The 12,620-nt window shown below is 46.9% G+C and overlaps 1 protein-coding gene across 1 annotated transcript in view; it reads left to right on the top strand.

The window, feature by feature from the left end:
* Positions 1 to 12,620, top strand: part of LOC134342394 (GTP-binding protein 2-like) — a 33,831-nt gene that overhangs the window by 17,294 nt on the left and 3,917 nt on the right. The window contains exons 7-11 of the mRNA XM_063040463.1: positions 6,796 to 7,015; positions 8,215 to 8,350; positions 8,976 to 9,034; positions 9,947 to 10,118; positions 10,389 to 10,553. Coding sequence (XP_062896533.1) covers positions 6,796 to 7,015; positions 8,215 to 8,350; positions 8,976 to 9,034; positions 9,947 to 10,118; positions 10,389 to 10,553 — 752 coding nt within the window. The remainder of the gene's footprint in view (positions 1 to 6,795; positions 7,016 to 8,214; positions 8,351 to 8,975; positions 9,035 to 9,946; positions 10,119 to 10,388; positions 10,554 to 12,620) is intronic.

The following is a 12,620-nucleotide window of genomic DNA, read 5'->3' as shown; positions in this document are numbered from 1 at the left end:
CAGGCAACATCCTTGTAAGTCTCCTCTGCACCCTTTCTATGGTTTCCATATCCTTCCCGTAGTGAGGCGACCAGAATTGAGCACAGTACTCCAAGTGGGGTCTGACCAGGGTCCTATGTAGCTGCAGCATTACCGCTCTTCTCTTAAACTGAATCCCACGATTGATGAAGGCCAATGCACCATATGCCTTTTTAACCACAGGGTCAACCTGCATAGCAGCTTGGAGTGTCCTGTGAACTCAGACCCCAAGATCCCTGTGATCCTCCACGCTGCTAAGAGTCTTACCATTAATGCTATATTCTGCCATCATATTTGACCTACCAAAATGAACCACCTCACACTTATCTGTGTTGAACTGCATCTGCCACTTCTCAGCCCAGTTTTGCATCCTATCAATGTCCTGTTGTAACCTCTGACAGCCCTCCACACAATCCACAACACCCCCAACCTTTGTCATCAGCAAATTTACTAACCCATCCTTCCACTTCCTCATCCAGGTTATTTATAAAAAATCACAAAGAGTAGGGGTCCCAGAACAGATCCCTGAGGCACTCCACTGGTCACCGACCTCCATGCAGAATATGACCCGTCTACAACCACTTTTTGCCTTCTGTGGGCAAGCCTGTTCTGGATCCGCAAAGCACTGTCCCCTTGGATCCCATGCCTCCTTACTTTCTCAATAAGCCTTCCATGGGGAACCTTATCAAATGCCTTGCTGAAATCCATATACACTACATCTACGGCTCTACCTTCATCAGTGTTTAGTCACATCCTCAAAAAATTCAGTCAGGCTCATAAGGTATGACCTGCCTTTGACAAAGCCATGCTGACTATTCCTAATCATATTATGCCTCTCAAAATGTTCACAAGTCCTGCCTCTCAGGATCTTCTCCATCAACTTACCAACCACTGAAGTAAGACTCACTGGCCTATAATTTCCTGGGCTATCTCTACTTCCTTTCTTGAATAAGGGAACAACATCCACAACCCTCCAATCCTCCAGAACCTCTCCCATCCTCATTGATGATGCAAAGATCATCGCCAGAGGCTCAGCAATCTCCTCCCTCACTTCCCACAGTAGCCTGGGGTACATCCCATCCGGTCCCGGTGACTTATCCAAATTGATGCTTTCCAAAAGCTCCAGCAAATCCTCTTCGTTAATATCTACATGCTCAAGCTTTTCAGTTCACTGCAAGTCATCCCTACAATTGCGAAGATCCTTTTCCGTAGTGAATATTGAAGCAAAGTATTCATTACCTCCGCTATTTCCTCTGGTTCCATACACACTTTTCCACTGTCACACTTGATTGGTCCTATTCTCTCACGTCTTATCCTCGTGCTCTTCATATACTTGTAGAATGCCTTGGGGTTTTCCTTAATCCTGTCCGCCAAGGCCTTCTCATGGCCCCTTCTGGCTCTCCTAATTTCTTTCTTAAGCTCCTTCCTGCTAACCTTATAATCTAGATTCCTGTCATTACCTAGTTTTTTGAACCTTTCGTAAGCTCTTCTTCTTGACTAGATTTACAATAGCCTTTGTACACCACGGATCTTGTACCCTACCATCTTTTCCATGTCTCATTGGAACGTACCTACTCAGAACCCCACGCAAATATCCCCTGAACGTTTGCTACATTTCTTTCGTACGTTTCCCTGAGAACATCTGTTTTCAATTTATGCTTCCAAGTTCCTGCCTGATAGACACATATTTCCCCTTACTCCAATTAAATGCTTCCCTAACTTGTCTGTTCCTATCCTTCTCCAATGCTGTGGTAAAGGAGATAGAATTGTGATCACTATCTCCAAAATGATCAGGTTCATTTCCCAATACCAGATCAAGTACAGCCTCTCCTCTTGTAGGCTTATCTACATATTATGTTAAGAAACCTTCCTGAACATACCTAACAAACTCTACCCCATCTAAACCCCTCACTCTAAGGAGATGCCAATCAGTACATGGGAAATTAAAATCTCCCACCACAACAACCCTGTTATTATCAAAGTTGCTGGTGAACGCAGCAGGCCAAGCAGCATCTATAGGAAGAGGCGCAGTCGACGTTTCAGGCCGAGACCCTTCGTCAGGACTAACTGAAGGAAGAGTGAGTAAGGGATTTGAAAGCTGGAGGGCATCTCCCCCTCCCCCTCCAGCTTTCAAATCCCTTACTCACTCTTCCTTCAGTTAGTCCTGACGAAGGGTCTCGGCCTGAAACGTCGACTGCGCCTCTTCCTATAGATGCTGCTTGGCCTGCTGCGTTCACCAGCAACTTTGATGTATGTTGCTTGAATTTCCAGCATCTGCAGAATTCCTGTTGTTAACCCTGTTATTATTACTCCTTTCCAGAATCTCTCTCCCTCTCTGCTCCTCGATGTCCCTGTTACTATTGGGTGGTCTATAAAAAACACCAAGTAGAGTTATTGACCCCTTCCTATTCCTAACTTCCACCCACAGAGACTCCATAGACAACCCTCCATGACTTCCTCCTTTTCTGCAGCCGTGACACTATCTCTGATCAACAGTGCCATGCTCCCACCTCGTTTGCCTCCCTCCCTGTCCTTTCTGAAACATCTGGAGCCTGGTACTTGAAGTAGCCATTCCTGCCCCTGCACCATCCAAGTCTCTGTAATGGCCACAACATCATAGCTCCAAGTGCTGATCCACACTCTAAGCTCATCTGCTTTATTCATAATACTCCTCACATTAAAAGAGACACATCTCAAACCATCGGTCTGAGCGCGTCCCTTCTCTATCACCTGCCTGTCCTCCCTTTTGCACTGTCTCCAAGCTTTCTCTATTTGTGAGCCAACCTCCCTTTCATCCGTCACTTCAGTTCGGTTCCCACCCCCAGCAATCCTAGTTGAAACTCTCCCCAATAGCCTTAGCAAACCTTCCCACCAGGATATTGTTCCCCCTCGGATTCAAGTGCAACCCGTCCTTTTTGTACAGTCACACCTGCCCCAGAGGAGGTCCCAATGATCCAGAAGTCTGAATCCCTGCCCCCTGCTCCAATCCCTCAGCCATGCATTTATCCTCCACCTCATTCTATTCCTATATTCACTGTCACGTGGCACAGGTAGTAATCCCGAGATGACTACCTTTGAGGTCCTGCTTCTCAACTTCTTTCCTAACTCCCTGTAGTCTGTTTTCAGGACCTCCTCCCTTTTCCTACCTATGTCATTGCTACCAATATGTACCACGACCTCTGGCTGTTCTCCTTCCCACTTCAAGATATCGTGGACGTGATCAGAAACATTTTGGACCCTGGCACCTGGGTGGCAATCTACCATCCACTTTTCTTTCTTGCGTCCACAGAATCGCCTATCTGACCCCCTAACTATAGAGTCCCCTAACACTACTGCCATCCTCTTCCTTTCCCTACCCTTCTGAGCCACAGGGCCAGACTCTGTGCTAGAGGCGTAACCACTGTTGCTTCCCTCACATAGGCCATCCCTCCCAACAGTACTCAAGCAGGAATACCTATTGTTAAGGAGGACTGCCACTGGGGTATTCTCTAGTACCTGCTTCTTGCCCTTCCCTCTCCTGATTGTTACCCACTTCTCTGTCTCCTGTGGTCCTAGGGTGACTACCTGTCTATAACTCCTCTCTATCACCTCCTCACTCTCCCTGACCAGACGAAGGTCATCGAGCTGCAGCTCCAGTTCCCTAACCCGGTCTCTAAGGAGCTTCAGCCTGATGCACCTGTGCAGATGTGGTCGTCCGGGAGGCTGGGAGTCTCCAGGACTCCCCACATCTGACACCGAGCGCAGAACACCGGCCTCACACACATACCTTCTGTCTTTATTTTAAACAGATAACCTACCTGGCCTTGACCCCTTATCGCTGAAGCCCCATTGAGCCAAAACCTTCCTACTCTGTCTCCCACTACTCTGATGCCCGCTCTGTAAATCTGTCTTTTTAAGCTCTTCTTGCTGTTCTCACTGGCCGACCTCCACACATTTGCACAGTCGTGTCCCATTCAAACCGCTGAAGAAATAATTTGATAGGTTTCAGTGAGATCCGCCTCTTTCTTCTAAATTTCAGTGACTATATTCAATTCAAGTTTAATTGTCATTTAACCATACAGTGGCATGCAAAAGTGTGGGCACCCCAGTCAAGATTTCTGTTACTGTGAATAGTTAAGTGAGTAGAAGATGAACTGATCTCCAAAAGTCATAAAGTTAAAGATGAAACATTCTTTTCAACATTTTAAGCAAGATTAGTGTATTATTTTTGTTTTGTACAATTTTAGAGTGGGGGAAAAAAAGGTAAGGAGCACCTTGCAAAGGTTTGGGCACCCCAAGAGATTTGAGCTCTCAGATAACTTTCACCAAGGTCTCAGACCTTAATTAGCTTGTTAGGGCTATGGCTTGTTCATAGTCATCGTTAAGAAAGGCCAGGTGATGCAAATTTCAAAGCTTTATAAATACCCTGACTCCTCAAACCTTGTCCCAACAATCAGCTGCCATGGGCTCCTCTCAGCAGCTGCAAATTAAAATAAATGATGCCCACAAAGCAGGAGAAGGCTATAAGAAGATAGCAAAGCTTTTTCAGGTAGCCGTTTCCTCAGTTCATAATGTAATTAAGAAATGGCAGTTAATAGGTGGAGGTCAAGTTGAGGTGTGGAAGATCAAGAAAAATTTCCGAGAGAACTGCTTGTAGGATTGCTAGAAAGGCAAATCAGAACCCCCGTTTGACAGCAAAAGACCTTCAGCAAGATTTAGCAGTCTCTGGAGTGATGATGCACTGTTTACTGTGCAGCGACACCTGCACAAATATGACCTTCATGGAAGAGTCATCAGAAGAAAACCTTTCCCGCATCCTCACCACAAAATTCAGCATTAGAAGTTTGCAAAGGAACATCTAAACAAGCCTGATGCATTTTGGAAACAAGTCCTGTGGACTGATGAAGTTAAAATAGAACTTTTTGGCCGTAATGAGCAAAGGTATGTTTGGAGAAAAAAGGGTGCAGAATTTCATGAAAAGAACACCTCTCCAACTGTTAAGCACGGGGGTGGATCGATCATGCTTTGGGCTTGTGTTGCAGCCAGTGGCACAGAGAACATTTACTGGTAGAGGGAAGAATGAATTCAATTAAACACCAGCAAATTCTGGAAGCAAACATCACACCGTCTGTAAAAAAAAAGCCGAAGATGAAAAGAGGATGGCTTCTACAACAGGATAATGATCCTAAACACACCTCAAAATCCACAATGGACTACCTCAAGAGGCGCAAGCTGAAGGTTTTGCCATGGCCCTCACAGTCCCCCGACCTAAACATCATCGAGAATCTGTGGATAGACCTCAAAAGAGCAGTGCATGCAAGACGACCCAAGAATCTCACAGAACTAGAAGTCTTTTGCAAGGAAGAATGGGAGAAAATTCCCCCAAACAAGAATTGAAAGACTCTTAGCTGGCTACAGAAAGCGTTTATAAGCTGTGATACTTGCCAAAGGGGGTGTTACTAAGTACTGACCATGCAGGGTGCCCAAATTTTTGCTTCGGGCCCTTTTCCTTTTTTTTTGTTATTTTGAAACTGTAGAAGATGGAAATAAAAAAGTAATCTTGCTTAAAATATTAAAGAAATGTGTCATCTTTAACTTTATGCCTTTTGGAAATCAGTTCATCTTTTACTCACTTAGTTATTCACAGTAACAAAAATTTTGACCAGGGTGCCCAAACTTTTGCATGCTACTGTACATGAATACAGCCAAATGAGACAGCATTACTATAGAGTCAAGGTACAAAGACACTTTACAACCAGTCGCACACAGTAAACACACATAAGATCATAATCATGTAATAATAGTCCCAAGACCGTGGCCCACCTCCCCCCTCCCCACCCTACGCCGTGGCTTGATGCATACAGCTCAACAAGCCCATATAGAATATCAGTAAAAATATAATGACGCAGAATATGCACACGTACCCCTGGTGAGTGCAGTGGCTCGGATGCCTCTCCGGCAGCTGAAAAGCAAGCAACCCCACAGCTTGGGTCCTGAGTCCGCTGAGTGTGGCTATAACATCTGCAGCTGGCCACAACACAGCTTGTCTCCTGCCAAGCAAAATCCTGGGTGGGCAGTTCCGACTCCTTTCTGGACACTGCGTCATATCAGCCCCAGTGAAGCACAGTGGCTTCGTCCCTCACCCTGAGCAGCTACAAACAGGTGACACCATGGCTTCAGGCAGTTCCCCTGCATCCGCCCCTGCTCACGTCCAATGAATCAGTGAATCAAACCTGCTGCGTACCAAATTAACAATGTCCAAAGGGGTCTTGCAATCACGAGAAAAGCAACCATAGTGGCCACTCGCTAATTGACTGTCAGCCTCCATTGACTCAGGCAGCAGCACGTTGCACAGCTCTTTCATTATCTCCACCAGCAAGCAGCTCACTGATGGTGTAGACCTACAGTACTTAACATACAACAGGATCTTGCAGTCATTAGATGCAAGTTTAAGTAGAATGATAGGACCTTTTGTTGACCCTGTAGAAGCTGCTGCGAGCAGTCATGTCGTCATCTTGCTGAAAGTACTGAAGGCCAAGAGCCATAAATCACTTCTCATACGATAAACCTATCATTCCATGAACCTCCTCTGAACCTACTCTAACTGATGAGTTTCTTGCTGTCTACCCTGTCTATACCCCATGTAATGTTGCACAACTGTCTGGCCACCCCGTCCCCCTCATCCTCCACTCTAGCTCAGTCGCAGGTGAAAGGGTCTACCTTTTGACTAACTAGACAATAACTCTGTGACTTCTGCTTGGTGGTTGTCTGATCTTCTGCCATCTCTTGCGCCCATAGCTGGCACCACCCGGGAACACCTAGGCTTGGCCATGGCCCTCAAGGTGCCCTTCTTCATTGTGATCAGTAAAGTGGACCTGTGCACCAAGAGCACCATCGATCGCACCGTCAGGCAGCTGGAGGTGGTCCTGAAGCAGCCAGGGTGTAACAAGGTGCCGCTGCTGGTATCGAGCAGCGATGATGCGGTAACAGCTGCCCAGCAGTTTGCCCAGTCACCCAGGTAACATGTCGGACTTTTCCCCGGCACTTACAAGCCTATCTGGCATTAGGCTCAGTGTGTGAGTCTGTGTTCATTAATCACTCACTGTAGTCTCCTTGTGAGGCACTGGAGATCATAAACAGCTATCTGTGGGCATGTGGCTGAGCGAGCTACAAAGAGCTGGAGATGGAGGAGTTTCATGGTTAGGAGGGCTACGCGTACGTGGAATATAAATAGAAGGCCATTAAGTCCATTCACAAACTCGGACATGGAGCTGCCTCATGAGAAGGTGCTAATGTATTTCAGGGGACACTGGACGAGCTTGGGGGCAAGGAAGGGAACAAGGGCAGCCATGCATTTCTTCAGTGCTCCTCGCGATCACTGGTTGTTCCAGGACATGAGGTAGCACAGAGTAGATGGGCTGAAAGGCCTGTAAATTCCATCTGCGTCTGGTGGAATCACCACCAGTACTTCAGAGGATGGACTGGAGATGCAAAGTTTAACTACAGCACATCAGCTGAGGAGATTCCACCAAGGGAATGCAATTAACTTTGCAGTATGTAGTACTTTAGTCTCTACTGGTGATGATGAAACTACTGCAGAGTTGTATGAGCCCATGTAGTTCTTTGATGTAATCAGGGGAATGCATTCCTTGCCCAGCCTGCCATGATTCCAGGTCTATCTCTTCATATCGACCAGAAAACATTTCATTCCAAGCTAATTAGTGGTAGGTGTTAATTGGCTCGACACTGGTTCTGTGGCTCTGTCAGTGGATGGATAGGTGTGGTCATGGTTGGAATGGAGATGGGGGGACTGGTATGCATGGACAGATGTGTGAATGGCTGAGGGGAAATCATTATCCCGGGGGGGGGGCTTGCCTATTCATGCCCTCAAAGAGCATGGGTGTGTAGTGTAGCACCCCTCTGCCCTGAACCATGCCTCTACCTTGCACACAATGCCTGTTGCTTTTGTTGGCATGAGACGGTGGACCTGGGTATAGGACAGAGCCAAGCCTGTACAAGGTGTGCCCAACTACAGCCCTATTTCCTCAGGAGGGTCCTGGCCATCCTAGTTTCTCAACTGAGGCAGGATGAGCAGTAATTGGGTACCAGCTAGGCTGTTATTCCGTAAATGCTGGTGAGCTGTGGTGACATGAGAGGCCAGGGAAGCACTGACAGGAATGCAGCATGTGTGGTAATGTCCCTGTTTGTTCTGTTTAGCATCACTCCAATCTTCACACTGTCCAGTGTGAACGGGGTAAACTTGGACCTGCTGAAGGTTTTCCTCAATGTGCTGCCTCCACTGACCAACAGTAAGGAGCAGGAGGAGCTCATGCAGCAGCTGACTGAGTTTCAGGTAAAGCGAAAGACCAGAGTTCATCACGCTGTTCTGTGGCCTCGGCAAAGGACAGGGATTGTGTTTGTACATCCTTGATAATGGAGGGAACAGAGCAGGTTAAACACAAGCAGTGTGAAAATGGCCCGGTTGTTCCCAGTCAGTGTCGATTGATTTTTGAAATTACCAGAAGGTATAGCTGAAAGGGGACAAGGCTCAGATGCCCCTACAGCAGTGCAGCACTCCTTTGGTACCACATGCCGGGATGTTGTGGGACCAATATGCCTTTCCCCTGGTGCCTGCACGTAGCCCTCCCCTTTGCTGGTATGCAGCTGGAGTGTCAATCTCGATCATATTCCTGATTGGCTTTTTCTGCTGAAGATTCCTGTACAAAATTCTGGTTAGCCTATGGCTTCTGTGGCCCTCGGCACTGCTCTTGTTCACAACACAAAGGATGTGAACATTCCAGTAGACAGCACAGGTCCCCCTCCCTGTGGCTTCGTCATAAACAGTCTCGTCAATAGCTCCAGTGGCGGGGGGGGGGGGGGCCTGGCAGGCGAGTAGAGGGCTAGGAAAGGTGACGTGGTGGGGGTGTGTATAGACAGCCGGGATGTGTTCCTGGTTTCATTGTTCCTGGTTTTTACAGGTAGATGAAATCTATTCTGTCCCTGACGTGGGCACAGTTGTTGGTGGCACCCTGTACAGGTAAGAACAACAATGTGTCTCAGTGGCCTTACTTCCTACTGTGATCATTCTCCTGTGTTTCTGTGTGAGAACCACGAGCAGCAACTTTCTGCAGTGATGGATTATCACTATCTTGGTTAGGAGTGAATTCAGTAACAAAGTACAGGAATGTCCATTATGGTAGGGAGCAGGGTGGGTGAGTGAGGCTGATGGGATTGTCTTTCTCACTCTGGGACAGCACAGAAAGAGGCCATTTGGGGCACTGACTCTATCAGTAATCCACACCACAGTCCACATGTTCTCTCCCTTCAGCATTTGTCCAGTTCCCTCATGAACACAGCCATTGAATTTGTCTTGCCCTGAGAGTGCACTTCAGACCAACCTCCACTGCATAGAATATCCTTGTTTTGGTTGTTTAGCTGGTCAACTTTGGTGTTTGACCCAGCCCCCTTCCCTCAACCTCTGATGTATCCCATCTGTCCCATTTGCCTAACATTTCCCCATCCTTCAGCTGACTCATCAAATCGATGCCATGCGAGGAAGCGATAGTCTCCAACAGGTTCATGCTGCCTTCCAGAAGAGCAATCCTATCAGTCCCATTCCCTCTGAGATGCCCATCAGCATCCCTTAATTCTTTTGCGAGTTATCTACACTAAGGGTCAATATACAGTGGGGGGTGTGTTGGCTGCTACTTGTCGAGGAAATCAGGAAAGTGAGGTAGGTTCATGGGAAATCCCTGGTTGCCAAGATGAAGGTAAATCTGATTGGAATTGACAGCGGGCAGAGTCTGCCTCCTGCATTGCGACTCCCAGTGAAGCTGAAAGTGGGGCTGATTTGGAGTGTTGGGGATAGACTGATTGATTTCTCACTGATGGTTTGTATAGAGATTGCTTTCATTAAGGTGAATAAGTCTGATTGTGGTCTATTCCACAGCGGCATCTGCAGAGAGGGTGAGCAGTTGGTGGTTGGCCCCACAGACAGCGGGCAGTTCCTCCCTCTGAAAGTGTGCAGCATCCAGCGAAACCGGTCAGCCTGCCGTGTGCTGAGAGCAGGGCAGGCAGCCACCCTGGCTCTGGGCAACTTTGACAGGGCTCTGCTGCGGAAGGTGGGTGTCTCCTCCATCACGTGCAGGCTTGAGATGGGCAACACTGGTGCAGCAGTGTACCAATCGTCGTTCACTGTTGTGGGTAACAGACTCACAGTGAAACAGGCAGCACGGGAGAGGGTCCTGGTGCAGGGTTGCTGCTGATTGCAGTGTGGATGGGAATGGGTAAGGGAGAAAAACTGAGGGGCAGGGGTGGGTAAGGACCCAGGCTGTACCCATAGCCTAGAGTATAAAGTTGATGAGCAGGATGTGCTGAACTTTTTTTTCTAGGGCATGGTAATGGTGAGCCTGGAGATGCAGCCAACTGTCAGCTCCTTCTTCGAATCTGAGATTGTTTTGCTGTTCCATGCAAAGACCTTCCGCAAGGGCTTCCAGGTGACAGTACACGTGGGTAATGTACGGCAGACTGCCATCGTAGAGCTGATCCATGGCAAGGTGAGTATGTGTGGCCTCAGCTCCCATTCCCACTACACCCACTGATCATACTTACCACCCCACGGAACTGGCACTCTCTCCCTCCGGGTGCCTGCCCACCCTGATTTCCATTGATTCATTGAGATATGCACCACAGAAACGGGCTGTTCAGCTCAACGTGTCCATGCCAACCAAGGTGCCTTTGTGAACTGATTACATTTGGCCCATATCCCTCTAAACCTTTCTTATCCATGTCCAAATCCTGTATAAATGTTATTGAAACATCTCTGTAGCTCATTCTCTATGCCCTCTCTTTGTTGGGAAAGTTGCTACTCATTCATTCTTTCCTTTGTCACCTTAAATTTTATGCCCTCTAAACTCCCCTACCTGAGAAAAAGGACTGTGACAATTCACCTTATCTTCACCCTCAGCCTCCTTCACTTCAGGGAAAACAGTCCTGGTAACATCCTCATGAATCTTTCCCCCACCCTTTCCAGCTTTGCACATCCTTCTAAAACAAAAATTCAGTCTAAGCAATGATATTTTACACCTGTAACATGACAGCCTGACTCCTGTATCTGCCTGAGAGAAAACCAAGTATGTCATACAGCTTCTTGATCACCCTGCCTTCCTATATGGCATCTTTCAGAGAATTACATACCCTAGTTTCCTCTTTCCTACAACACTCCAAGGCCCTACGTAGGACCTTAAGACATAGGAGCTGAATTAGGCCACGTGACCCATTGAGTCTTCTCTGCTGTTCCATCATGGCTGATTTATTATCCCCCTCAACTTCTTTTTCCTGCCTTCTCCCTGTAACCTTTGATGCCCTGACTAACCAAGAACCTATCAACCTCCGCTTTAAATATACTCAATGGTGGCCACCACAGCTGTCTGTGGCAAGGAATTCCAGATTCACTTACTTCTCACTAAAGAAATTCCTTCTCATCTCCGTTCTAAATAAACAGCCCTCTATTCGGGCAGTGTGCTCTAGTCCTAGTCTCACCCACCGTAGGAAAATCTCCACAACCGCTGCCTGTGCCTTTCAATTTTCAATAGGTTTCAATGAGATCCCCCTCTTATGAACTCCAGTGAGTACAGGCCCAGAGCCATCAAATGCTCCTCATATATTAACCTTTTCATTCCCAGAATCAATTCTTATGAACCACCTCTGGATTCTCTCCAATGCCAGCACACCTTAGATCTACCATTTACAATGAAAGCCCTACCCTCCATTAACTTCTCAAAATGTAACTCTTCTTGCTTGCCTGAATTAGATTCCTTTGTCCATTTTTTGGTTGATCTAGATCATTATTAATCTAGATTATTAATCTTACACCACAGTGCCAAATCTGGTATCATTTGCAGACTTCTGCCAACTACATTTCATCTAAATCATTAATTTTAATGGTTAACAAGAACAGTTGCAACATTGATCCCTATGTCACACCACCGGTCACAGACCTTCAATCTGCAAAAGCAATCCTCTACAACCATGCTCTGCCTTTTTCCATCAAAGCAATTATGTTTCCAGTTCACCAGCTCACCCTGTATCCATTATAGTCTAACCTTCCAGACCAGCCTACCATGCAGGACCTCATCAAAGACCTTGCCAAAGTCCTTGCGTCTATCATCCTGCCTTTATCAATCCTCTTAGTTACATCTTCAAAAGAAACTCAAATTCGTGGGACATCATTTCCCACACACATAGCCATGCTGATTAGGGATAATCAGTCCTTTCCAAATGTAGGTAGATCTTCTCTCAGAATCTCATCCAGTAATCTTCCCACTACTGTTAGCCTCACGAGCCTGTAGTTCCCTGGCTTGTCCTTGCAGCCCTTAAGTTAAGGAACAATGTTGGTACTTCAGTACTTCACCAATATCTCTGCCGGGCTCCAAGCAGATATTGTTCCTACCTTCCCACAATGTCCTAGGATACAATTTGTCAGGTCCCAGGGGTTTATCCACCTTATTTTCCTTTAAGTCCACCAGCACTATCTCTTTTGTAAAGTGAATCCACTCCAAAACATTACTATCCCCTTTCCCTAAATTACCAAGTTTGCATTACCTTCTTCACAGTAAGTACTG

Source organism: Mobula hypostoma, chromosome 2 (genome assembly GCF_963921235.1).
Source record: "Mobula hypostoma chromosome 2, sMobHyp1.1, whole genome shotgun sequence".
Lineage (NCBI taxonomy): Eukaryota > Metazoa > Chordata > Chondrichthyes > Myliobatiformes > Myliobatidae > Mobula > Mobula hypostoma.
Note: the sequence above shows the minus strand (reverse complement) of the source record. Positions and strands in the feature narration are given on the sequence as shown.